Source organism: Rhincodon typus, chromosome 4 (genome assembly GCF_021869965.1).
Source record: "Rhincodon typus isolate 14 chromosome 4, sRhiTyp1.1, whole genome shotgun sequence".
In the NCBI taxonomy this organism is placed as follows: domain Eukaryota; kingdom Metazoa; phylum Chordata; class Chondrichthyes; order Orectolobiformes; family Rhincodontidae; genus Rhincodon; species Rhincodon typus.
Window position 1 is genome coordinate 7676457 of NC_063335.1, and position 25920 is coordinate 7702376.

General features: G+C 40.5%; 1 protein-coding gene across 2 annotated transcripts in view; it reads left to right on the top strand.

Moving 5' to 3' along the window:
• LOC109923305 (transcriptional activator GLI3-like) overlaps window positions 1-25920 on the top strand; it is a 355583-nt gene that overhangs the window by 120395 nt on the left and 209268 nt on the right. For both annotated transcript variants that reach the window (XM_048596316.1, XM_020523345.2), the window contains exon 3: window positions 1497-1739. In XM_048596316.1, the coding sequence (XP_048452273.1) occupies window positions 1497-1739 (243 nt within the window). The remainder of the gene's footprint in view (window positions 1-1496; window positions 1740-25920) is intronic.

Sequence of the window (25920 nt, forward strand, 5' to 3'; positions counted from 1 at the left end):
GGGTGGGATGCTCTTCAAAGGGTCAGTGTGGACTTGATGGACTGAATGGCCTGCTTCCACACTATAGGCATTCTATGATTCAGCCTTAAATATACACAACGATTCTGTTCCTCAGCTCTCTGTGGCAAGCAGCTCTAAAGACACTCAGCTCTCTGAGAGAAGAAATTCCAACTCTTTTTAGTCTTAAACTGGTGCTCCTTTGTTCTGAGACTATGCCATTTGGTCCTAGACTCTTCCATGAGGGAAACATCATCTCAGCAATCACCCTGTAAAGCCCTTAGGAATCCTATGTTTCAATAAGATCACCTCTCATTCTTCTAAACTCCAATGTGTAGAGTCCCAACCTATTTATCCTTTGCTCGAAAGATAGTCTCTCCATGTTAGAGACGATCCTAGTGAACCTTTTCTGAACTGCCTCCAATGAAATAATATCTTTCTTAAGTAAGATATACTGGCACACACAATCAAACACGTACACAATAAGCAGTTGCTGCCAGTCATCTGTCCAGACATGCATACACAGACACAGTAATCTCAGTTAGACTGAGAACTGACGGTTTATGCTTCAGTGATGATGTTTTAAATTTGATAAGAGAGCTATTCAAACCTTAAAAAAAATCCTGAATTAGCAATATGAACTTATTCCCAATAGAGTGATTTTCATTTTGTATTTAGAGGAAGAAAACAGTACGTCCTAAAATATCAGCTCAATACCTGCTTCAGTTTTGACTTGGTTAGAGACAAAAAAACTGCAGGTGCTGGAATCCAAGGTAGACAAACAGAAGGCTGGAAGAACACAGCAAACCAGGCAGTATCTGGAGGAATTTCCTCTAGATGCTGCCTGGCATGCTGTGTTCTTCCAGCCTCCTGTTTGTCTACCTCATTCTCGACTTGGTTTGAATGCAATGAAACACAAACTTGCCGACTGTCGCTTATAATTCAGCTGGTAGCACACTTGCTGCTGAAGTTCCAGATTCATGTCCAACTCAAGGGCTTGATCACAAAAATAAAGGCTGCCATCCCAGTGCAGTACTGAGGGGCATCACACTGTAGAAGATGGTTAAACCAATGGACCATCCACCTGCTTATATGTAAAAGATCTGACAGCAGTATTTTGAAGTAGAACAGGGAGTTATCTCTGGTGTCATGGACAATATTTATCACTCAAACAATGTCACAAAAAGCAGATTATCTGGTTATCATCACTTTGCCATTTGTGGACTTTTGTTAAGAGCAAGTTAGCTGCCATAATTTCCACATTACAATAGCAATACTTCAGAAGTGCTTTTTCAGCAGTAAAGTGCTTTGAGCTATCAGGTGGCTTTGAAAAGCATGTTCATTTGTACTATAAACGTATATAAAAGGCAACAAAAGTTAAGATTGTGCTGATGTTGCTTCACAACTCTAGCAAAAATAATAAACTTTTTTTGCTTCACACATACAGTGGTGGCAACTTTGCTGATTCTGATTTGGGGTGTACTTCCTTCTTCTTCCAGAGGATGAAATTCCTGGAACCTATCACAGAGAGAGGAGAAACGCAATTGCAATGCAGCCGCACACTGGTGGGCAAAGCTTGAATAAAATCAGTGAGGAGCCATCAACTTCCAGTGAAGATAGAGCTTCTCTAATAAAGAAGGAGATCCATGGATCTTTGTCACACATACCTGAGCCTTCAATCCCGTACCGTGGAGCACTTTTTGCTATGGATCCAAGGAATGGCTACATGGACCCTCATTATCGTAAGTACTGCTTTGATTCATTTCAGTTTTAAAGAAACAAAGGAAAATGTAGATGTTCTTGACTTGCAGATGACTTTTGCCCAGACATCTCATGGGTATTGCTAATTGCTAAATTAATCTATTTGGAGATTGATCTGCTTGACACTGGTGCTGCTTTTGGTAGTCAGGATAGATTAAGTTCAGTCAATCCTGTTTAATTCACAAAGGAGGTCCCATTAGCTTGAGCTGTTTCGGGTATCTAGTCCAAAGCATGCTGGATCAGGCCTGCACCCATTCCACCATCTTTCTTTTTCATGTACGTCCTGTCTCACTGTCCAAGAGACATTGGGAAATGTGATCACAGGAGGTACCTGCTGTCTTGCAGCAATTATGGTTTGTTGATTTTCTTTTACTCCTGTTAGAATATATTGTGTAACTCAGAATAATTTCGAAAGCAAACTTGGTTAAGTGAAGTCTATTGCATACAAATGAAGGAATGTTTCATTTAATTAATACTTTTAGGCCACACCTGTGTCCATTTTTTAACTTCATGTTTAAATGACGATACAGTGTGGAGCTGGAGGAACACAGCAGGTCAGGCAGCATCAGAGGAGCAGGAAAGTTGACATTGTGGGGTTACACGCTTCATTGACTGTCCTGCTCCTCTGATGCTGCCTGACCTTCTGTGTTCCTCCAGCTCCACACTGTATTGACTCTAACTCCAGCATTTGTAGTCCTTGCTGTCTACGATGTTTAAATGACGTGCAACTTTGGTTTTCTCAAAATAATATGAATTGCCATGTTAGATTTCCTCACCTTGTTACAACTAAAGGGTTCTTGTGGTAATGGGGTAATGTCCCTACCTCTGAGGTAGGAGATCTGGGTTCAAGTCCTACCTGCTCTAGAGGTGTGTAATAACATATCTGAACAGGTTGATTAGAAAACATTTTTTTAAAAAAACATACAACTAGGATTACTTTCTTTTTCTTATTCTTCTGGTCATCCCTGAAAATGACGATGATGTTTCCCATAGAGAACAGCCTGTACTAAGAACCTGGCCATTGAGCCTTTAATGTAGAGAGGATGTTACGCTGAAGCTACTACACTCACAACCTCCACTGGCGTATTAGAAAAATTTTCAGGTTGATATATCAGCCTGTTTTTTCGTTCTATGAGTGCACCTTTAGTAGCCATTTGAGTGGAACTCGAATCCAAAAACTTCTGGTTCGGAAGTGTGATATTACCCTTTGTGCCCTACACCTCCCAGTGGATTTCTGTGCCCAAAAGTGAAATCATGGCTGAATGAAATTGACTCACCTCTGACAACAAAATTAGATGTGAAATTGGGTTGAGCTGATGATTCTTGCTGCTGTTTCGAGATGAATTTCATTAAGCAAATATTCCTGAGAAGTGAATGTCACTTTAAGCCAGAGAGGCCACTTCTCAATACATGTAAATATGAGGGAGTAGGCGGGCATCATTGTGATTTGTTGAGATTTAAATGTTAATGCTTCTGAATTGGAGCGTAAGCAACTTTTGACAGATGTTTTGTTTGTGTAATTGTCAGCTTGGAGGAATTCTGATGTTTAACAAGGGGCTTTTCAACTTATAGTAGGGTACTTGGCAGCATGGAATTTGCAGAAAGTGGCAGTCACCATCAGATTGCCACTCTGCACAAACGCTGCAATGTTCAAAGCTCCGCATACCTGGTTGGGACTTCTGATCCTGGCTTCTACAGAAATGTGGAATGTACAGTTCCATGGAGGGTTTCATCGCAGACCTGTGGTATCAGAAGAGAGACTGGACATACTTTCTTTTTACAGCACTAGCTGCCGTAAAGTAAGTTTAAATGTCCAGTGTGAATATTATTGAATGGATGAGCGGATGAATGAATGAATTGGTAGGGTGGACAAATGGGTGTGTTTAGTGGGTAGGATGGGTGAGATAAGTGGATAGGGTGGTGGGTGTAGTGGGTTGGGTGCAATGGTAGGGTGGCTGGTGGGTGAGGTGGCCAATGGAGAGGGTGGTTGGAAGGTGAGGTGGCAGGCAGATGAGCTTGTAAGTAGTGAGTGAGATGGGCAGGTGGGTGAGTGGATAGATGGTTTGGAGTAATCAGTTTGGGCTGGGAGGAATTGTCAGGTCAGGGGCTAGTCAGGCAAGCTAGTTCTGTGGTGGAGGTATCGTTGGATGTTGGAAACTAGTCAGGTCGTGTCGGGTCAGGAGCTTAGTTGGATAGCAGAGTTTGGGTCAGGTGGTGGAGTTTGCCAGGTGTAGTCAAGCTGCTTGGGGGTAGTCAGGTCAGTTTGGGTGGTGGGTTAGCTGAGTAGCAAGGATTAGTGTAGTCAAGAGGTAGCTTGGCGGTCGAGAGAGGGGCTAGTCTGGTTGGGTTCTAGCAGAGTGTCAGGGGTAAGGGATTAGGGAGAGTTAGGAGGATTAGTGCAAGTAACTGGGGGTAGGGGCAAGATAGTTCTGTCACTACCCTGGAGTTAGTCCAAGACTTCTCTGTCGAAGCATTCTGGAATACCTGCCTAGGTATGTATTATCAGAACTGACTGATTCTGCAACTCTTGCTCAGTATCAGAGACTTTTGTGGAGGTTTCCAGGGAGCAGAACAATTCGTTGCCAGAAGTTCAACCTTAAAATTCCCCATGGAGGGCAGCTTTTGCTTAACCTTTCGCGGGGCACCCGTCTATGATGATTCAGAGACCAGAAGATCAGGCTCAAAGTATACAATGTAATATTGTGCAGTTTGCACAGAAGCCACATTTGATTGAATCACATTTTAATCAAATTTTCTCCCCCTTTTTAAATTCCAGCATGTTATAGTTAAGTGTATTCAAATTCAAATTGGAAGCTGTTTCTTTGCTCTTCTGCACCAAATCAGGTGTAAGTTATTGTGAAAATGAACACAACGTGTCCCTCCTTTGACTTGTTCTTTTCTGTCTTTCCCTATCTTTTTGGGTAAGTTATATGTATTTTGCATTTGTAAAAGCAAACTATTCATGCAACACAGTTATGGAAAAATGCTACCTAAATTAGTGTACCTTTTCTGGAAAGGTAACATCTTTGAAATGTAGGTGCCTTGTGGTGTCCTATCAATAAAGTTATTATGGGAATTCTAGTTTGATGTTTATACTTCATATGAACACTTCAGAAGGGTGCTAAATAGTGAAAATGTGTACCAACCAGATCTCTAGATTAATCCTTGAGTAGAGGATAATATACATAAGTCTCTGAATTATCTGATAAGCCATTTAGTTGACAGCTCAAAAGAGGCCGTTCAGCCCACCATGATTGTGCCAGTTTATTTACTAATCAGTCTCCTGAAAAGGAATACGTGAATGTAATGGTTGAAGAGGTGATGTGAGGTCCAATGGCATTAATTAATTTGCCATGCATAGGTGAGATAATATCACTTCTGGTTGTCTATTTTGAAGTTGCACGACGATATTTTAATGATGTACTTTCTGTATGTTGTAAGGTAAATCACTTGACTTCAGACGTTTGATGTCAAAGGCTGGATGTGAAACAAGCATGCTTTTAAGTCTGTCCAGACTGCATTTCTAATCAACACGTTGAGGCTCACAGAAGGGACTGATCTCCTGCTTTCTACATTAGCCAGAAGGTTTAGTATCTTGAGGTGAAAGGTCATTGGACAGATGACTGATTAGCCAGACAGCTGATTAGTGCAGGTTTTAGTATGAGGAGAGCTGGAGTTTAAAGTGTGTTTGATTGTCTCGTTAGCTTGGCAGCAGAGAGGAATGTGCACTTTAGAGGACTTGATCAAAGAGACCCTAAATCTCAAGTCTGGACATTGGTTTTTAGGCCCAGGTACACAGATTAGGATGCAGAGCCATTTTATTTTCTTATTGATCCATTATATACTGGTGATGCTTGTGATGCCATTATCCCACAGTCGACTTTTGTAACTGGTATTTCAGGCATTTCTAGTTGTGGTAATGTCCCAAATTCTGAGCCAGGAGACCTATGTTCAAGTAACAACATCTCTCAACACGCTGAGTAGAAAATATCTTTAACTGGGATTCCAATAATTTGGAACATGTTGTGACTTTTCATAAATACATGGGAGTACAGGATTTTAAAAAAATCGATTAGTTAATACTCTCAATGCATCAAATATATTGTGGATGATCCTAGGTTTCAATGCTGCTGATACAGAGTTAGTTATAAGGAAGGAAATCACGTGTGCTGACCTTTGTTCCTGAATATCTGATATTTATTCCTATTGGTACAGATCCGCCAGCACTAGTACCTGCCCAAGGGACAGATGTCTTCACTTGGAGCCAAGCTAGGGAATGGTGGTTAGCTCTTCAATTACAGGTAGCAGTGCAGTGCATGCCAATGGTTACACGTTTCACAATCTAGTAGAGGCCATGGACTTCCCTCCACAGGTTCATTGACTTGGTTTCTCCTTTTCCTGGCACAGGCATATGGAAGCAATTCTCATGGTTTATTCTCCTCCTCCCACCATCCTGTCAAAGATAAATAAGCTGTGGCCTGATGAATGATACTTGTGATCTGAATGGGATGAATGGCTTGGTATTAGTGGGCTAATTCATGGGCAAGGTCTTTTTCGAGAGAAAAGTGTCACGAGTTTGTTCTCTGTCTATGAACTGTCTCCTTCTGTGTGGGGTCAACTAATTAGATTCCAAACCTCCTTTTTAATGCATTTTCCTTGTTTGCAAGAGAGCATCCTTTTGTACTTCGGGCAGGGCAAGCCTTGGTGAGGCAACCACTTAAGTGACAACTATTTCATAATTTGCATTAATGAGAGTAGACTGTACCTTAGTCTGCTCAGATTTGTTAGTCTACAAACGGAACACTGACTATTGTGCTGCCACTTTAACCTTAGTATTTATTCCAAATTGTGAAAGTACAGCAACAATCTCGCTTTTGAGAAAAAAAAATCAGGTAAAATGATGTCATTTTCCCTCGCTCCAAAGTATGCCGTGAATGAAGACCCATTTCTGGTGGGTTGGGCTTTTACTCATTGTCTTTTTGTCCTTGATGTTTTGGAGAGAGAAAGCAATGTTCCAAGGCAAATATCTCAGTTTCCTTACATTAGAAAAGGACATTTTTTAGAATGTTGAAACTTTGCTTTATGTCATGTATGGTAAAATATTTGCTGTTTTATTGCTTTTTGGTATTGGTTATGAAGCGTATTGTCCACTGGCATTAATTAGTGGGTATTAGTGAAAGCCTTTCCCACATGTGACTGGTTTTAAGCCAGTCATGTGTAGCTAAGGATATAATGCAGTGTTCACTCGTGTTCAAACAGGCCAGCATATTTTCTGGATTAGGTTTAGTAAAATAACTCTTGAGCAGGCGGCATCTCACACAAGGGTTTGGTTTCACGCCTGTCGACCTTGGTGCTGCTTAGAAAGAGAGTGAGAGTGTGAAAGATAAGAAGAGGCAGGGTGGTGTTTTGAATGACAAATGCATGGATGACCCTTAACTTCTGCAATAGCTCCTAAATCTGTCACAGGTGTGTATCATGCCATTCAGACAGTACTGCACTATTTGCAAAGAACGTTCTCAACTCAATGATGGAGGGTGATTTTTTTCCCCCTCCTCTCTCATAAAATCAGTGTTTATTGCTGAAATGCTAACACCTGCAGGTAGTACCACCTGGCTGTCAGTCCCTTGATGTAGTACTATTTAGAAGTCTGCTGTTGCAGAATTTTGTTGGAGAAATTTGTTGCCAACTATAGTAAAAATAAATATGAAAGTAACGGCACTTTTATACATAACACAGCATCTCTTGGGAGCTGTGCTCAAATGGAGACCTACAGGCTCCATGTTCCCTGTTCAAAATCAAACCTTGTAATTGAGGGCTAAAAAAAGGCTACTGGCTCTGCATTTGAGCAGAGACCCAAAGACTGCTTAAAAGATCTGCAGAACTCTTGGAAACTGTTATCTGCAACATGTTTATTTTTGCGCGTGTAATCAAGGTGGGGTACGTTAAAAGCTGCCGCCACCAACAACCCACTTTCTCTATAAAAAAGGCTTAAGGGCAGCATTTAATGAGCTCACTCAGTGGATTCTAGGACAAACTCACTGGAAAAGTGCACTTTGGTGCTGATTTACAAAACTGTTGAAGTATGGTTTCTTTGCAGCTGCTTCTAATTGTTGTGCAAAGTCTTTTTTTTCATATTATATTTTATTTCATCCATGGAATCTTTTATTTCCCTATCTTTGAAATACCAAGTGGCTCACTGGAGAAGTAGCAAACAGGATGGCCCTTGGGATAAGGTGAAATGCACAACTTTGAAGTGTCTTGACCCACATGGCTGAAGAATTCCTACTTTTATTTTGTGCTCCGTTCGCATTTACATGAAGATTCTTTTTGACATTCACCACAGAGCTATGCCAGCAATTAGTGCTGGCAAAATTGTGGAAGGTGAAGAATTAATGGATTTTCTAAGTGTTGCACAAATATCCTTTTTATTCAATAATTCCTGGACAGTTCTATCAAAACATGTGTGATTCATTCCCAGTATAATAGTGTCTTGCTTACTTCAAAATTTAACGTAATCTGATCCCTGGATTCATTATGCTGGTTGGAGATTCTATTTGCAGTTGTTGTAGTTACTTGATAGACCATCTGTAAGTCAGCTCTGATGTTAGTTAAGACATTACATTTTGCAATGCACATCTGTGCAGCGTGTGTGTGCACACGTATAGTGCTTTTGGTTTAAAGGAGTTAACGCTAAGAATGTTTGCAGAAGCCAGCTAATCAGGTAAAAGCCTGGCTTGCATTTGGGACCCACACATTGGTTGTTTGTAATTTATTGCCTTCTTTATTCCCCCACCCACCCTTCCTTCCATCTCACTGCCTTCACAGTCCTATTATTGCTATGTGGATAAAGTTTTCTTGCTTTATTTATTCATTAACACAGAGAACTAAGCATTTCTTTGAGTGAATGCATCCAAACTTGGGATCTGTCACTTTTTCCAGTGTTGGTCCATGGTTTGGCTAGCAGGAAGATTCCTTTCTGGGGCAATGTGAATACATTCTGTGTTCCTTATGATGGAGCACCCAATCTGGTAGACTGCAATGTTGGTTTGAGGAGTGTTATCCATAGGGACATAAATCCACCACTGTGGTTCCATAGAATAAACATTAATTAGCAGCCTCTTCTGGCCTATCATGGTCACACAGCAAATATTTTAATGCTTTACCTTGCTTGCATTTACAATGGTTGATGGGAATCCAATCTCAGAACTTTGGTGAGGTTAGTTGAAGTCATCTGCACTTCTTTTAACATATAAACACGCTGTCTCTGAAAAGACAAAGTCTGACATGGGCGCCATACATGAATTGTACTTTTCCAGTGCTGTGGGATGATCTCTTCTGCTGCTAGCTTTGGAGCTTCTAAAATCATGTGTCCTTGTGATGGTGAACTCCTGCATTAAGCTGGTGTCACCATTTGCACCCATTGAATGACGTTGAGGGACTTCATGTCTGTTTCAACACCATATTTCAATCGGGGCATTGCATGTTCTACTGGTCTCTTGGATTAGGTATACTACATTCTTGGCAATGCTGTCATTTTCCATTCTATGCTTCTTTGTTTAGAATCATAGAATCCCTATAGTGTGGAAGCAAGCTATTTGGCTCATCATGTCCACACCGACCCTCTGAATAGCATCCCACCCAGACTCACCGCCCCAACCCCTGTCCCTGTAACCCTGCATTTCTTATTACAAACCACCTAGCCTGCACATTCCTGGACACTACGGGCAATTTAGCATGGCCAGTCCACCGAGCCTGCACATCTTTGGACTGTGGGAGGAAACTGGAGCACCCGGACGAAATCCACGCAGACACGGGGAGAATGTGCAAACTCCACACAGACAGTTGCCCAAGGGTGGAATCAAACCCAGCTCCCTGGCACCGTGAGGCAGCAGTGCTAACCACTGAGCCACCATGCTGCCATAATTTGATTAGGGTTAGCAAATTTTATATATTTGCCTCAGCAAGGACTGCTTCATTGATGACTTTTTTTTTGTTTGTGATGATGATGCATTTTGTAGATATCAGAGATGAAGTTAAAGGGCCCATGATCTTCATTGATATAAGTTGTCCAAGCTTCAAACTATACAATATGCTGAGGGTCGATAGGCTTTAGGGAGAGAGAATTGTGAGTTAGTACAGTTTCTACCCTCTGACCTGCTGATATATCCACAGTATTTATATGACTGGTCCAGTTCAGTTTCCGGTCAGTTTTAATCCCCTGGACAACCTCTGGGGAGACAGGAAGAGAATTGCTCTCAATAAGATTCCTAGCCTCCATCTTGGTCTTTTAGCCATAGTTTTTATAGGCTAGTCCAGTTCAGCTTCAAGTCAATTGTAACTCCTAGGATGTTAATAATGGGGAATTTAGCAATGCTACCAATATGTTTAGACTCTCCTTCTTTGGAGATGTTCATTGGCCAGAAGTTATGTGATACAAGTGTTACTGGCCACTCAGAGATTCACAATTGGAGTGGTGTTTGCAACTTTCTGCATGTCTTTTGAAGCTGATATAGAGAGAAGATAATGTCCACTGTGGGTCGGACGGCTCTGAAATCACATTGTGCTTGCTGACACACTCTGTTGGCTAGTCATTAGCAAGACTCTAGGAAAGTTCCTTCCAGTCACACTGAGGAGTGAGAAGCCCGAGTAGTTGTTGCAGCCACCTCGATCACCTTTGTTCTTCTGTAACATTATGTTTGTATCACTCACATCTCCACCTATTGCTTATTCTGTCCCCCTCCACCCACCCCTTCTTAGCATATGTAGCAGTCTTTTCCTAGCTACAGTCAGTTCTGAAGAAGGGACACTGGACCTGAAATGTTAACTCTGTTTTCTCTACACAGGAGGTATTTAAAAGAATGGCACATAGGTTTAGATGACAGTGACAGAACCTTCATCTAATGGTGGTTATGGATCTTTCAGAAATCATGACTGGTGCCTGGTTTTCTGTTGTTGACACCAGAGCCCCCTCGATGGTCGCCGTGGTTATCTGCTAACAGATGGCATATTTGGCAAGTGTTGATCCTGTGTTGTCCAATCTTGGTATACAGCAATGTCAGTGTTGAATTTGTATAGCTCACAACCGATCAATGTTGACTCACATGCATTGTCCGATATCTGTAAATCATCATGTATGAGTAGACAGAAAGTCCTGATGATCCACGTTCTAAGCTATGGGAACTTTGCCTTTAGTTTCTTGATTACTCATTTGTTGTCTGCCAATAAGCATAGGGTCCCTAATCCTCACACACCAGCACAGGAATTTAGATGTTGGCTGGAGCCGCCTTATTGGTTTTTAATCCCTTCACTTATAACAGAAAGGAAGAGATATCTTTTCAAGATAACACGGTGTAGAGCTGGATGAACACAGCAGGCCAAGCAGCACCAGACGAGCAGGAAAGCTGACGTTTCGGGTCGAGACCCTTCTTCAGAAGTGGGGGAGGGGAAGGGGATTCTGAAATAAATAAGGAGAGAGGGGGTTTTCCGGAGGGAGGAGGGTAACTTCTTTAAGGTGGGCATCCTTAGAAGAGGCTTCGCAGTGGGGTTAAAATTGTTACAGTTTGCTGCCTTTTGTACAGGTGCAGTGCCCTCTCTATTTGCTTTTGACTGCATACCCTGGACAGAATTTGAAGAGACAGGCTTGCTCAGTATCGACGACACTCTGTCTTGGTTTTATTGACTGTATCCAGAAGAAGGAGGGAATCCAAAAGGATTTGCTGGAAGTGGTTGTTTAAATGGTCAGCAGATTCTTGTAAAATCTCAGTCTAGGCCCGAAACGTCAGCTTTCCTGCTCCTCTGATGTTGCTTGGCCTGCTGTGTTCATCCAGCTCTACACCTTGTTATCTCATGGTTTAGAAGGATATGGGCCAAATGCTGGCAAATGAGACTAGGTCAGCTTGTGATGTCGAGTTGATGTGGATGAGTGGACAGAAGGGTCTGTTTCTATGCTGTATGCCTCTATGAATCTATTACTCAATGTTTTTCACTCTCCTGATCCAGTCCTTTATGGCATTGGGTATGATTTGACTTGTAGCTGGGAGCAGAATGATGGATATCAGTCTGTGTCCATACGTTGGTGGCCTCCATATACTGGTGGCCCTCCATATTGCAGCTCTGGAGCCATGGCTCCTCTGAGAACCCCTGCAGTTCAGCTTCAAGCTGCAAGGGGGCACTATGTGGAGTCTTGGTGATTCAGAGACTATGTACTGTTGGGAGAGACCTACAGTATGCTCTTTATTTCCAAAAACACACTTTTTCATACAATTTATAAAAAAAATTATAACTTTTCGACTTGAATTTGACAGAATTTACAATAAAATTCAACCTGTCTCCACACTATTTATTCCACTCAATATGGTTGTAATTGACTTAGTGTTAACAAAATACTTTCCAGGTCAGGCTAATCTGAGGGTGAAAACAATTCAAATTTGAAATTACAAAAGGTGAACAGCTGTAAGACGTTTTTTCTATATGCCATGTTTGACTCTGAGGTGCCTCAATATGTTTTCTATACGCTAGATTTGCAGCATACATTCTTTGTAAGGTACAAAGCCTGAGGAGTACTACATTTTCCAGCCCCACAGTCTATGGCTGAAAGTTGTTTCGCAGTGATCTTTCCCCACTGTGTTACTGCAGTGAATGCTCCAAGCTTTAGTGTATTCCTCAGCACGTAGTCCTGGACCGTGGAAAGTGTCAGTTTGCAATTCCCCATTGAGAATAGCTCTTACTGGAGGACAAGCAAACGAGCAGATCTCACAACACCTTACATTGAATTGATAATCCTCTCGGTGCAGTTGACATTTGTCTCCGTTTACACATTTTGAACAGCTTTGGAGCACAGAGGCCTGCATTCAGGGAGCTGCTCAGGATGAACATTGACAAAAATTATTGCATCTCTCTCCAGACCGTTTTGCATAGGCACATTCCGCAAGGTGATGGACAACAGTCTCCTTCCCATCACAGCCACCTCAAGGACAATGTATGGAGGAGATGATACTCCAGGCATGGACGAAGTATCTGACAAAAGGGCCTTTGTCATCACCAGCCAAGCGACATCTTGGTGCTCACTTGAAAGCACCGGCAATGAGGCATTCTGCCATGTGCTTTGGCAGTCTGATCCAAGAACTGTCTGAGAGAATCTAGTATCTCCCTTTTTCCACAGGGCTTTGAGGGTGTCATGTGCTGACCATTGCTGATAGACTTGTGGTCAAAGGTGTTTCTTCACAAGGGACAATTGGTACAGCAAGGTCTAACAACTTGGAGCATTCTGCAACAATGTGGCCAGACACATTCTTCTTAACTATAGGGGCATGTAGAACCTTAGCATATTGTAAAATTTGATAAGGGTCTACACACAGCTTGATGCAGCTGCATTCAAGGGGGATGGCCATCAGGAGTTGGGTAGGTTTTTTCCCATCTTCATCTGAAAGTTTGTACATCCTGCCTCTGGAAACGTGGTCCATTTTCAACCTAATAATTTGGAAGATGACTTGGGCGATTGCCATGGCTCAGGAGTGAGAACGGCCAGACTTGGGCCCCATACAGTAACAGCGAAAGCACCTCACACCTGGTGACCAGGTTCTTACCTGGAATAGACAGGGAGCGTCACTCCTATCTGCTCAGTTTTTGTTTGACCATGACTAATCACTCCTTCCAGTTTTTATTGCATGACCCAGCCCACCCAAACATATTTTTGGGTAAATTGACCTGAGAATGAAGGAAAATTAGGACTGTTCAGTTCAGTTCAAAAAAGAACATGGCCTTGTTCTTGCCTTGATTTACCTTGACTCCTGAGGCCAGTTTGAACTAGTTTCAGTTGCGAATCAGTTTATGGACCAACAGCAGATCCAAGTAGTAAATGGTGGTGTCATCCATGTACAGGGAGGTATTGACCTCAGTGCTTCCACTGTCTGGGATACTGACCCCTCTAACAGCTGCATCCTTCCTGCTCAGTGCCCTCTTCACAGTGAGCTAAACAACAGCAGTGCAGCATACAACTACCCTTGACGTATAACATCACCCTGTTGCAAAACCACTGACATACATTTTAGTTTTAGTTACTGACTTTTGGAAGGAGGAGAGACAATATTTATGATCCCTTTATTATATGCTTTCAGGAACTCCGTGTCTAATATTATTGAAAACTTACAAAGAATGCATGAAATACAAAATTAATCATTAAAAGCATATTTAAACTCTGGCCATGGACAACAAAGATTTTTAAAAGATAGCCCACCCTGTTTAACTGAGCAAGCAAGTCGACCTGGTTTTTAGTCTGGAAACTCATTTCCTTCCTTGCCTACCAGGAAGGCATATAATTAGGAGATGATGAATTGACTATTTAATTGACCATTGGTGGTAGGTCAAGAAACTTCCCAATGAATGTTTTCACCCAGGTCATTGAATATATTCAAGACTGAGATGGCCAGGTTTTGATTGACAAAGCAGTGGGAGAGACAGGAAAATGAAACCAAGGCCAGAAATCAGATCAGCCATGATCTTCTCAAATGGCAGAGCAGGCTTGATAGCCAAATGGTTTACTCCTGCTCCTACTTTTTATGATCTTATGAACCTGGAAGCAAAGATTTAAAGTAATTGGTAGAAAAATTTTTGAAAAATTGAATAATTATTTTTCAGCCAGAGGTTTCTAGGGATTTGGAGCTCATTGCCTGAAAAAGTAGGAATATCAAAAAGCTCGCTGCACTTAAGAATAAAAAGTGGGTATGTATTCTTATATTATATCTCACATTCTTTTCTAATATTTTATCTAATGTTTCTCTCTCATCTTACTTATTAATTTAAATTTCCCATAACTGTTCATATCTGCTTGTGTCCCTCTTTCTAATCCTCTTTGTCTGTTTTTGTTTTCTCAATTTTTTTTTCCTCTCTGTGTGTGCGCATGTGTATGTATACATACACACCTATCTTTTAATTATGTATAGCTTGTTAAAATTTTAGCCCAGATTTTTCAATTAGCGGCAAGGATGTTCAACGCTGACTTTGAAGAAAGCTGCCCACACAGATCAAGCAATCTCTGTGGTGTGGTTTGCTCTTTCTTGACAGCAGCTTAAATCTGGTGCCAAATGAAGAAGGCTTTGTTTGTGGCAAAAGTGATATCAGCAAGCAGGTAAGAAGCCATTCACATTCAAGTATTCACACAGAGCAAAGCAGAAAGTAAAAAGCACTTAATGTACTTAACTTTGAATGCAATTTTTTTTATTGACTTATAATTGGATTAAAATAACAGTTAAAATAACCATAAATTTTCTAATTAGAGGTATGTGTCTTTTTTTTAATCATTGTAGAGCAATTTGACATTCTACAGATATGAACATAGATGTTCAGAACAACTGAAAGTGATCATGAAGTCAGTATACCTTTACACATCATTCAACAATGTGTACTGTTTTCAGGGGTTATCACAGTGAGATTAACGCCTTAATGGTATAAATTCTTGTCATTACAATTTATTTCCTTTGATTGCAATCTGTGAATGTCTATCAAACATCTTCTGAGAAAGCGCAGAATCACTGAAAGCATTTCCCAGATTTTCATGACATTCTGCACAGTATGGACTCTAGTTAGTTTCAGTGGAGTAATATGGAAGAACACTGCCTGTTTTATCACTTATAACTACCATAAAAACTGGACCCTAACATCTGCATCTACTTCCAGGTTGACAGGCTTTTCCTCATTCTTGGGTTTTTTTTATCTGTTGTAAACTCTGATGTTTAACTTTTTCAATTTTCCATTATCGATTTTTACCATCCATAGTTTTTGAACTAGACAAAGAATTAATATGTTTAATTTTTGATGTATTTTTATTTCAGCTCTAGAAATTTCTATATGCAAAATGTGTTTTCAAAACATTTATCCATTGAATTATTTTGATTCCTTCATTTGAAATTCTTGCTTGAAGATTTCAGCCTCTAAGTCTGGATTCAAAGGTGATCATTTTTGCCTACACGCGGCCCCACTGGGCGAAGGTGGGCTCTGCAGTCTGAACATGTACAGTAGGCATGATTTCCCAGAATGGGCCAGTTGCATTTATGCTAGTCAAATGGCAGAGTGTTTCTCTCAGTCTGTGACAAAGTATGGTTGTTTTTCATGATTACCAGTGAAGTTAATTTTAAAAGCTTTACTCAGGTAAACTCCACTGGGTTCTTCTGATAACAAAGGCTACATGTGTGATGTGTATGAAAGAGCTGGTGTCATACAAAAAAAAGGTTAATCATGGTGATTAAACTTAGTGATGTTAAAATTATACACTATAAATTTCAGAAAGAGTATAATTAAACTGGGAGAAGGGAATATCCTTCCTCATCCAAATTTGAGTTTTTAAACTAATGTAGTTGAACTTCTCAATCAAAGTGCATCTCCAATTATAACCTGAGGTCATTGGTGTTTTATTATTAGCTAGAAAATATAGACATTCGATTTGTTGATAGCTAAAATAGGAGGGAAAACTTGCATTCACAAACGCTGATACATATATGTATATCAAATAAAGATTTAGTTTTCCATTATCTGAACTGAAATTCATCTTATGCAAAATGAAATGTGTTGATTTTTGAAATCAAACATACTGCAGCTGGCGTTACATCCTTTTGTTCTAATGTAGCATATCTTCTAAAAAAATTTTCTAATAAAATATGTAAAGATTTGTCTATTGCAAAGACCTCATGTAAAGTTTATTCTTAACATCACTTTCCTCATGACATAATATCACTTTCCTCATGACATAACATCAGACCAGAATGATAGACATATAACAAATGTCAGGAATTTAAACTGGGGAATATATGTAACAATCTGCTAAAACACACATGGTAAAGGAGTTATTCTTTCTGTTGGAAGCTTCCACTAATTTAACAACTATTTAGTAGAAGTATTAAAAATGACATATTTTACAATTACATAATCAAGCTTACCTGCTTTGAGTACCTGTTCTAAATTATTGGTTTGAACTTAAAGGGCAAAAGTTTAATTCAAAGTTTTCACTTTGTGCCAGAATAACAGATGGCCATCTTGACTGAATCATTATTCCCCAAAGCTGGCCTAATGCAATGTTTAGGCTTTGGATTGGATAGTACTGTGCCTCCTTTACACAGGGATAATGCTGTTTAAATGTACAAAATAGAATCGTACACCAATGGCAGGATTCTGATTGTAAAATTCAGATATAAAACGATGGAGTGTATCTTTCATAATTTGTCCATTTGTGCTGGGTAGTGAGCAGCTCATTCAGAGGACTTGAGAGCTCACCTTCATGTGGGAGCCAGCTGATTTACCGTTCTTCTACATCTGGTTTGGTGCATGCTGTTTGGTGGCATTTTTCACTGGCACAAGTAAGTGGTTGGCGCTGCTCTTCCAGTGACTTCACACCCATTTGGAGAAGGAGTTGAACTTTACGGATAGAACTTTTGCGTAGAGCTGAAGGAAGATTCTGCAATTTGAGCACATGCAGTTCCTCCAATATATCGGTAGCATTTTGCCAGACCAAGTAGAGTAATTTAGTTTCTTTCATGCTCAAAGTATCCAATTCTGAAAGAAAAACTATTTGAAGAAAATCTAGAAGGCAAATTTAAGAGTATTGTATTTGAGATAAATTTGTATTGCATGTTTTTAAAAAGATAAACTTTGTGGTGTATGGCAGCCAAGATCAACCTGTGGACCATAGTCATTAATGATCTCACGTCTTTGTTCTTGCTTATGTTTGAATAACCGATTGACTTTTCCCATTGAGAAGTCCAGTTGTGACCAACAGTTATTTGATTTGAGTCTTTTGGAAAATGATTTGAGCACAAAATGGATTATGAATTTGAGCTGGCTTTCAAACATCTTTTAAACAGAGGTTGTTCACTTTTGTATACTTCAGAGTATACAGCGAGCTGACAGAGGGAGAGACAGAGAGAGAGAGGAAATGCATCTATTGGAGAAGCAAAATACAGATTCATTTTTTGGGAGTGGAACATATGTTTCCATTTTTGCTTATAATCTTAGAAATAAAGTTTCACAGGAGTTTTTTGTTCTTATAAGACAAATAATTTAATTTTGGAAATTCTTTAGGTTAATTACATCACTTCTGCTTGCATTTAGTTTCTCAAATAAAAACTAATTTACATCAGGCATGTTATCCATTTGTAAACATTCTAATTAACGACAGCTGTGTGTAAAAAAAAATACAGTCAGCAATTACCATATTAATGTAATTGTGGTGCTTGAAATTGGATTCAGGCTGGAAACTGGGCAGACGGCCTTGGAATGTGGCACATAGGTGCTGGTTGACCTAAACCAACAGGATGCATCAGGCCACATGAAGCCATCTTCCCTCAATTTTGTTCGATCTTAGCCTCTTCCCCAATGTTTCCAGATCCTGAATTCCTTTCCTGGTGTCTGACTCTGGTTCTTAGGTCATCTCCTACTACTGCTCCTGACCCCGTATCTCAGACCCTAGAAACAACATAAGAACAAAAGAATTAGAAACACAGAGACTCATTTAGCCCTTAAGCCTGCTGAGCTATTTAATCAGATTGTGGTTGCTGTGCCCAAGGCCTCAACTTCTCTTTAGAGCCAGCTCCTCAAAGCCCTCAATACTCTGTGATCTCGTTTCCACAATGCTTTGGGGCAGAGAATTCCAGACCTTCACAACCCACTGGAAGAAGAAATTTCTTTGTATCTCACTGTTAAGAGTGTCCTGTTATTTTGTAACTGTGTCCCGAGTTGAAGAATTTCCCACAAGGAGAAACAGCTTCTCAACATCTACTCTGTCAAACCTTCTTAGACTCTTGTATGTTTCAGTAAGATCATCTGTCATTCTTCTAAAGCACTAACCTGTTTGGTCCTTCTTAATAAGTCAACCCCTTCATCCCAGAAATCGGCTCAGTAAATCTGTTTTGAACAGCCTCCAAACACCATTGCATCCTTTATTAAATACAGGGACCAAAACTGCACTCAAGGTGTGACCTCACCAGCACCCTGTCCAGTTGTAACAAGACTTGCCTATTTTTAAATACCAACTCCTAGCAATAAAGGTCAATATTCAATTTGCCGCTGTAATTACTTGCTGCACTTGCGTGCTCACTTTTTGTGTTGCACACGCAAGAACACTGAATCCCTTTGTGTTGCACATTTATTGTAGTCTCTCTCTGTTTAAATAATAGACTGTCTTTTCATTGTTCTGACCAAACTGCACAGTTTCATACTTTCCTACTTCAAACTCCATCAGCCTAGTTTTTATCCATTCACTGAACAGACTATCCCCTTGCAGACTCCGTATACCTTAATCACAGCATGTCCTCGCACCTATTTTTGTATCATTAACAAATTTAGATATATTGCAATCTACCCCACCCCTTCCAAGTTATTAATTCTTTGCTTTCTGACACTCTACTAGTTATGCTTTTCATTCCTGAAAATGACCCATTAATCCTGATTCTCTATCATTTGTGTGATAATCGATAATCAATCCTCAATCCATGTGAAGACATTACTCCAAATGCTGTGAACTCCTATTTTGTGCTGCTTTCCTGAAATCCATATACACAACATCTGCCGGTTCCCCTTTACCAACTTGGCTTGTTATGTCCTCAAAGAACTCTAGCAAATTTGTCAAAAAGAAAGCAAGAAGAAAGACCTCCAGAATATGAAATCTCCGTCTGGATCCCAACAGTTTCGCACACAATTCTTTCAGAGCTTAATTGACGCTGCCTCAAATCAAACTTCTCACCACACAAACATACCGATTCCTTCAGACCAGGACACACTGTCCCCTATATTGGCAGACCCTGTTAACAGTGTCACATCTCTCTCCCTCAACCCCACAACACCACCACCATTCCTTAATAAGTTTCCCTTGGATTTTCCACAGCTGACGTGGGCTCTGATCGGTTTTGACATGAAGGGATCATGTAGGGTATGTGCATATCTTTATATTTTTAGTCCTATCTGCATACACAATACAAAATATACATGTAAGTATGTATATATTTATGTGTATGAAATACTGTAAACACAAACACAATGTAATACACAAGATTTTCTATTTCAGTATCTCACTGATACAACTGAGATGCAAATTTTGCTGGTTTTGTTTCTTAAATGTAAAATATTTGTTTCACAGTACATTATTATGTGGCCAGTTTAGCTTTAGCTTTGAATGCTTCAGGGAAATGCAGTTAATTTAAGCACATCCAATAGTCTTGAAATTCTCTTCAGTTTTAGAAAATACAAATTAAATAATAATTATTATGTTTATTTTCTTTATCTCACAAAGCAGCTATTATATTAGATGGTATCAGAATTCTATGGAATATTTGCCTAATTTTGGAACAGTTGTTATCAGATGTTGTTTAAATATCTAGGTGTTTGCGATTTCTAGGTCAGTAAACAGACTTTAAATAACAAAAGTTCTTGTAATTTAGTTTTTTTTTCTCTTCAGATGTTAAGATCAAATTCTGTCATTTAGTGACAACTTCAAAGTATAAAATGCCCTTGATTGCAGACCAACTGACTGGTTTCTCACCAAATCTCCAATGCATAGTTTCAAAATTGCACTTGATGCTATTGCATTTTTAAAACCATTTTTGGTTCATTTTCAACATTGGATGTTCTGAAGTTAATGTTAGTCACTCTTTGTGTTGAACAGGCAGATGCTCTTGAAGATGAGAATCATGAATGAAAAGACCATGCGAGAACCTGTGAACCTTGTGTTGAGGGCCTCTGTGTTTATCTCTGGCTCAGTTTTCTGTTATGACACCACCTGGCAGCAGAAGTATGCTAAGTACTGGTAGTGATAAATCAAAATGATGGCATGTTACTTACTCCATATTACTTGCCTGGTTTCATACCTGGGCAAAATCCAAAATGCTGCCAATTGCTATCAGACTATACAGTGTCAGATGAAACAAAAACAACAGTGCTTAAAGCAAATTTTTAGTGCAGTGTGTACATGCGCTGGTAATATTTGAAGATTGTGCTTATAAACCTGTGTGAGATGGTCCTGTCTCAGTTCATGTCTTGGTATTGTTTTATGAAAATTACTGTAGCACCTGCAATTTGCAACTGAATAGTGATGACAACAGAGTACTGTGATTGGCATAGGCTTCAGTGTAGCAGAATTAATAGCAGTATAAAATCAAGGAATTGCTGGAGAAAAACAGCAGATCTGGCAGCATCTATGGATAGAGGAACAGAGTCATATTGAATTCAAAACATTAACTCTGTTTCTGACTACAGAGGCTGCCTTCCTGCTGTGTTTCTCCAGCACTTTCTTATTTCGGATTACCAGCAGTATATTGTTTTTATTGAAGGTAAATGTTGATTTTGAAGTGTGGTTGTGCAAGTTTGTGTTTGAGCTAGCTCAGCATTCAGGAAAGAAATTCTGGTTGATGCCTGAAGGCATTGGCTCTCTGTCTGTAACTGATTGTGGTTGTGTTGTAAGTATTGAACAGAAGATTGAACTACTTGAGGGACCTGTATCCAACTGACATGTAGATAACATTGTGATAAAATTGGTGGTTAAGTGTTACTGATGGATATCATTAGGGTTCATGTGATAGCAAAAACACTTATGATGATAGCTCACGGAGAAGCACACAGAATTATGTGGAGCAGAGAAGGGGCATTTGCCTAAACAATCCACATTAATCCAGTCCATCAGTCATTTCCTTATAGCTCCATATGTTTGTTTTAGTTTTTAAATGCTTAAATAAACCCCTGTTGAAAGTGAAATAACTGCACAGAGGCCAATATCCTGTCACCAAGTCACCCTTTATTTAAAGCTCGGACTTAGTTCTCCACATCAGGATATTCTAATCTCCTGGTTTTTTTTAAACAGCTGGACAACTGAATAGATGAAGTTCATGAGAACCTAAATGGGACTGGAAAATTTGCATAGCTTTTGACTAGAAGGTGAGATCTCCAGAGTATCTCCTGGTTATATTGGTCAGCCAAGGCTTTCCTGATTGGCCTAGGAGTCAATGAGATCTACTTGGTTCCAATCACCATCTTCCTCTCCCCCAAGTCCGGGGATGTAGGCCTGGTCTTTTTGCTTGTCGCTTCCCTTGTGACGGTCTTGCCCTAGGTCTGGTTCCTCTGACTTGGACTCAGCATGTACCAGACTGTGGCCCGTCTCTTGCATCTGGAATGTCTTGGGAGAGTTTCCTTCTCTCCTTCTGGCAGTACCGGTATCGTGGCCGCATACATTTCAGACTCTGAGGTTTCCCCGACACTAGATGAAGGAGGAATGAACCTATGGTTTCTTACAGGCCTTCTGGCTTTTCTGAGGGACCAGGTATGTTTTGCTCCTGCTCTCTTTGTCAGGTAATAGCTTTCAGGTGATCCACTTGTTTGTTCAGGACTGTATGACCTACCCGAACTTTAAGTGATGGGACCTGACCTCGCGTCAACCTCGCCTTTTACCCATACAGGGCCATTTCCGTGGTTCCGGCACTAAACGTCATCCCCTGAATTAAATTGTCTCTCTGACTTAGAAGAGGCATTTGGCCTGCATTGGTGTTCCTGCTTTGTAAAGGACAGAAACCTCCCCCCACCCCAGGCCAACTTTGTGTACAAGTCCTTTATGCAAGGGATTAGGTATTTATCTAGCTGCAAGAAGTTGTTTACCGTTTGCTTAAAATCCCCACAAAGGCAAACCAAGCCATCAGGCTTCATATTTGGTACAACCGGTACTGCCCATTCTGCAAACTGCACTGGTTTGATGATTCCTTCGCTCTCCAGCCTCCCGCTTTCCACCTTTACTTTTGCCCACAAGGCAAATGGCATTGGGCAGGCTTTGCAAAATCCCAGAATTGCGTCCTGGTCAATGTGTAAAATGGCATTGGCCCCTTTGATGGTCCCAAGCCCTTCCTGAAATACTCCTGTGTATTGCACTCGGACTTCACTGAGGCAGCTATTTTCCAAACAAAAAATGTAGAGCCAATCAAGGTGAATCTTTCTCAACCAATTTCGCTCCAAAAGGCTTGGACCGGAGCCTTTCACTACCATCAGTGGTAACTGCACCAACTGCATCTCACAGGAGACCGGACCCAAAGCTGTACCCTTAATTTGCATCGGTTCCTCAGTGTATGTTCAGTCTGGCTGAGGTCTTGTGCAAGCTTAAAGGTTGGCGTCCCGAGCAAATTTTGTTAATGACAGATTCTGCAACCACAGATACAGCTGTGCCAGTATTGACCTCCATGGGGTCTGGGTGACCATTTAACCAAACATTAAGTTTAATTGGTTCTGATTTGGGTGCCACTAAGCAATTTAATTGTTCCAACCCTCATGTAAGGAGACTTCCCAGGGTGTGCACGCTCCTGGGTACTGGCCTACAAGTTTTCTTGCAAAAGTTAGACCTTGTAGGACTCCTTTGCTGTCTCAAGTCTGCATACCGGCAGCTACTACAATGTCTTGCTGGCCCAGATCCTAATCAAGCATTTAGCCACTTGCCTGAGGCTCGGCATCTCTGCTATGGGTTGGCCCAGGGTATCTCTGCTCAGAACATGCCCTGCGTGAAGCTCTGTTCCCCAAGCTCAGTTGGACAGGCGAGGGTGTCCACTTCCATTGGGATGCCCTGTAGTTCCCATGCGCCAATTGCTGCATTTTCTAGTGACGAGACCAGCTGTCGTGCCTGTTTGAAATCCAGTTGGGCTTCAGCTGGTTGGTATTTCTACAAGGTTACATAATTAATCCTACATACCAAATGGTGTCTCAGCATCTCATTCAGGGTTAACCAAAAATCACATGCCTCTGCCAGTCCTTGTAACTTTGTCAAAAATCCCGATATGGATTCCCCCATTCTCTAATAGACGAATAAAACCAAGTGTCTCAGGATTAGAGGAGGTTTGGGGTCGCAATATTCTTTAACCAACTTTGTCAACTCGTGGAAAGTTTTAGTGTCTGGTGCCTCTGGGAAAGTTAAGCCCCTTATAAACAAAAATGCTGCAGGTCCACATGCAGTCAGAAGGATTAATTGTTTCTTTTCGTATGTGCCAATATCATTTGCCTGGAAAAAAAAAAATCACATTCTTTTCACATACTGTGTCCAGTCTTCAACAGCAGGGTCAATGAGTCAAGCTTCCCAAATAGAGGCATGATGCCAGAAATGTTTACCCCAACTTCAAGGTGACAGCTGCAAGTGAATGTTCTTCAGGCATGTCCTGTCCCACTCTCGTCGCCGCTGAAATAATTGCCCAGAGGCTGGTATCCCATCACCAAGTCACCCTTTATTTACTAGTGTATAGTGCACTGGCTGTAGCTAGCCAGCTCAGACACAATCTTCCACTGAGGAGATTCTAATCTCCTGGTTATATTCGTCATTTCCTGATTGGGGTTGTTAAAATGGGCCAATCATGAACCTTGTAGCAACAAGGTCCACCTGGTTCCAATCACTACAGAAAGTTACTATTGAATCTGCTTCTGCTGCCCTTTCTGAGTGTCTCTTCCATATTGTAACAACCATTTGAGTGCAAAATTAGCTCTTGCCATCTCCCTTAATTTGTCAATTACCTTAAATCTGTGTCTTCTGGTTATCAGTCCTCTTGCCAAGAGAACTAGAACAATCAAACCCTGATGAGATTGGACATTTCTGTTGAATCTTTCCATAACTATCACTGCTCTGAGGAGAACAGTTCTGTCTTCCCTAGTCTCTCTGCGTAACTGTAGAAAGTCCCTTCTCCTTTGTAATGCTCACTCATGAATATTGTTGGCACTTTTTCCAAGACTTCAATATTATTCCTAAAGTGTGTTGACCAAAACTGGACAGATCTAAAGTTGAAGCCTAACCAGTGATTTGAGAACAAGAACAAATTAAAAGAGAGATTTATTTGGCTTTCTTGAGGCAACTGTGCAGGAGTGGGAGGAGAATTGATTGAAGGAGATACACTGAATTTGGTTGGCCAAGTAAAACTAGAACCATAGTTTACAACTCAGGGAAATGAAATGGTCTGTTTCATCAGTGAGATTGAGAAGAAGGAGAAACAAGTGATGGAAAAAGAATCAAAGAAACTGTTCCAGAATTGTGTGAGGTGTAGGCATCAATTTGGATGGTGGTGGCAGTCTCAAGAACAACAAGAAGGAAAAATTTGCATTCATACAGCAACTCAGGAAATTCCATAGCACTTTCTGAGTTCAGTATATATTGTAATGGAGGAACTGTGGAAACTCCTCTAATCATCTTTTGAAGTAATGGCATGGGATCTTTTACATTCAACTTGGAGGGCAGACTGGTCTTTATTTACATGTCATTGAAAAGATGACATACCCAGACAGTGCGGTGTTCTCATAGCACCCTAGTATCTGGTGTGGGACATTAGCCTACAGCCTTCTGACTGAGAGGCAAGAGGTTTGCTGCTGAACCAAGCTCTTTGAAAAGAAAGTGAGGGAAAGGGGATGTAAATAATGAAAGGAAATTTGGGGTCAATGAGGGCATGGAAAGGGGGAAAGGGAATGGTGTCAGCAGTTTTGCATGAAATATTTTTATAATAAAGGAGAAATTTAAAGATTTGGAATCAGTTAAAGACTGACAGTGCAGTTGAATATTAAGAGAAGCTGAAAGAATGCGAGTGAATCTCATAGAATTGAGGAATCTGCTGTGTGCTAATCTGCAGAAAAGGTGTGAGTTGAACCTGAAAGTACAGAGTGTTGTGGAGTGTGCGTTGGCCAGTTGAGAGCATTGGGATCCGGGGCTTGTGATGGAAGAAGGGGCAGAGGCAAAGGAGACAATCTCATCACATTTGGAGACAATCCTACAAATTCATCTTATTTTGATGGCAGAGACGGGGATTAGAGGATGTGAGGGATGGAATGAGAGAGAGAGAGAGCAAGCGGTTTGGGAAAAAAAAATCGTTTGTGACTTAATTAAATGACCATATACGCGTTAAGGGTGTCCTCTTAAATAAAACTACCTATTGGTTGGTATTCAAAATTTCTATTTTCACCGTTTAACTGGTCTACAAAATCAAGCATAATGGTGGCAACAAGTAATTGTGATTCTTATAAAAGAATAGCCAATACAAAAAATTTCTAAATGTGAGAAAGGACATTTGAAGATGAGGTCTCATAAGTTCAAACTTAAATTGAAAGTAATTTGAGCATTTATTTTAATTTAAATTAGGATTTACAGCTTTAAATTCTGTTTTTTTTGATCTTGGATTGCATCCA